This window comes from Diabrotica undecimpunctata, chromosome 9 (genome assembly GCF_040954645.1).
Source record: "Diabrotica undecimpunctata isolate CICGRU chromosome 9, icDiaUnde3, whole genome shotgun sequence".
Lineage (NCBI taxonomy): Eukaryota > Metazoa > Arthropoda > Insecta > Coleoptera > Chrysomelidae > Diabrotica > Diabrotica undecimpunctata.
Window position 1 is genome coordinate 125979126 of NC_092811.1, and position 1969 is coordinate 125981094.

The 1969-nt window shown below is 31.0% G+C and overlaps 1 protein-coding gene across 2 annotated transcripts in view; it reads right to left on the reverse strand.

Moving 5' to 3' along the window:
• Nucleotides 1-956: 956 nt before the first annotated feature.
• Nucleotides 957-1969, reverse strand: part of LOC140449994 (lysosomal aspartic protease-like) — a 37375-nt gene continuing 36362 nt past the window's right edge. For both annotated transcript variants that reach the window (XM_072543412.1, XM_072543411.1), the window contains exon 9: nt 957-1167. In XM_072543412.1, coding sequence (XP_072399513.1) covers nt 1009-1167 — 159 coding nt within the window. In that variant the 3' untranslated portion in view covers nt 957-1008. The remainder of the gene's footprint in view (nt 1168-1969) is intronic.

Consider the following 1969-nt stretch of genomic DNA (forward strand, 5'->3'; position numbering starts at 1 on the left):
ATACGGAGGTATTACCATATTTTAAGCCTCAGTAATTGGACTATAAACCCCGGTATGGTGCGCTGCAAACATCTTAAACCATTTGGTTGAGTGGTGAGAGTAAGCCACTGGCTACCCACCTTTACCTATCAGCCCGCGCGCAACACAGAACACGCGTTCTTTGTTTTTAAAAGATAGGCCATAAACTTTTATTATCGGGCTGGTCGTTATATTAATTTCGTTTCCCATTAATGCAACGCACTCAAAATGTATAATTAAAGTGTCGAGCATATCTAATATCTGTAGTAAATAAACATATTGAAAAAACATATTTCTATTTCTTATGTATATATAAACCATTTGCGAAAATGTAAATTTTAATATGAGATTCTTTATTTAATTTTTGAATACAAAAATTTAATTCGTAATTAGCTTGTCGCTATAAACTCCCATAGTTGATTGAGGTATTATTTTATAATAGTAGTAGTAATTTATAATAATTACAATTCTCTTTGGTAGTCTTATCGTTACAGTATGCTTCTGGCTTCTTTGGTATATTCCAAACAACGCGTTTGCAAATGTTTATCGTCTTTGCTTTTTTGTAAGTTAGTTAATTAGTTAGTTAGTTAGTTAGTTATAGTACTCTAGCTTCTATTGGTGTGTAATCGCTTCCTATTAATAGTTTATTAAAATAGTTTTTTAAGAACGTTTTTTAGTTTATTAAATAATGTTTAGTTGTAAAATATGTAAAATATTTTTTTTAATACTTGTGATCTCTACAAATTCTATACCTTCGTTTTAACTAATATCTCCTTTTAATATTCAAGTCTTTGGATTCTGTAAGACGTAGTTTATCTTTATTTTATTTACCCGTGCAACGTCCATACCCTTTTTAGATAGGAATTTTCAGTCTCTTTACCAAAAGTCTTAAACAAGTAATTGGTATGTTCCAATATAAAAATGGTAAACTCTTAAAAATATTTATTATATATTACAAATTCTTAACAAATATGTTGTATTATTACTTGTTTATAAATTTACATTTGCAAGGTTTGCAAATCCAATGCGATCTTTGCCGAAATCGAATTCGGTGTAAACAGTTCTCAGGAACGTATCTCCTACCAGCCATATATTTCCTAAATTCAATGACTCTCGTATACGGAAACTGGTTACGCAGTTATGGCTCTCCTAAAATATAAAGAAGAATATTTGTTAGTCAATTATGCCGAACACAATTTTTGGTGGGTTTATTTTGATTTGAAACATTTTCAATATTTACCCCCTTTTAGGATAGTAAAACAGTAAATTTTTATATTTTATAGTGCATTTTTAGAGAGCATGTCGGTGAGGAGGATAGATTTTCGCATGACCGAAAATAGTGTAGAAAATTCAGTATATCAGTACCTTCCAGTGTAAAAAATAATAATGATAATAAAAGAAGAAAAAATAGGAATTTGTCAGCTTTCAGCTTTTTAGGCATTTTTAAAAGATGTTTTGTTGTAGTTTTTTGCGTCTAGTGCACAGCTTTTAATAAAGTTAGTATTTAACATGCAAGATTATTGATGCATCGGACTTTTCGAATATCCGTATGTTTAAAATTGGAGTAAAAAATCGAAATTTACAGAAAACGGTTTGTCACAAATAGCAAAGAAAGTGATTCAGAGTTTAACAAATATGAGGGCGACAACTGGTAGCCGATTGAAAGCGACAACTTGGGTAGAAGGTATCGGCATAGCTCGTAACAAAGGAAAAAAATATAATAATATATGTGTATAAGATGGAAGACAACCGTATATTCATATTTCTATTGGTCGCCTTCAGTACGGTGTAGCCAAGTTAGAAAATAGGAATGTTAGCTTGAGACAGGATCATTGCAGGAGCAAGTTTTTCTTGTTGCAGGAGCTTTTTCTTTTTGTTTAAACGTTCTAAACGTTTGGCATTATTTTCCTTAGGTAGCTTAGCTTCTTCCGTGAATGAGTTAGTTGTTGCT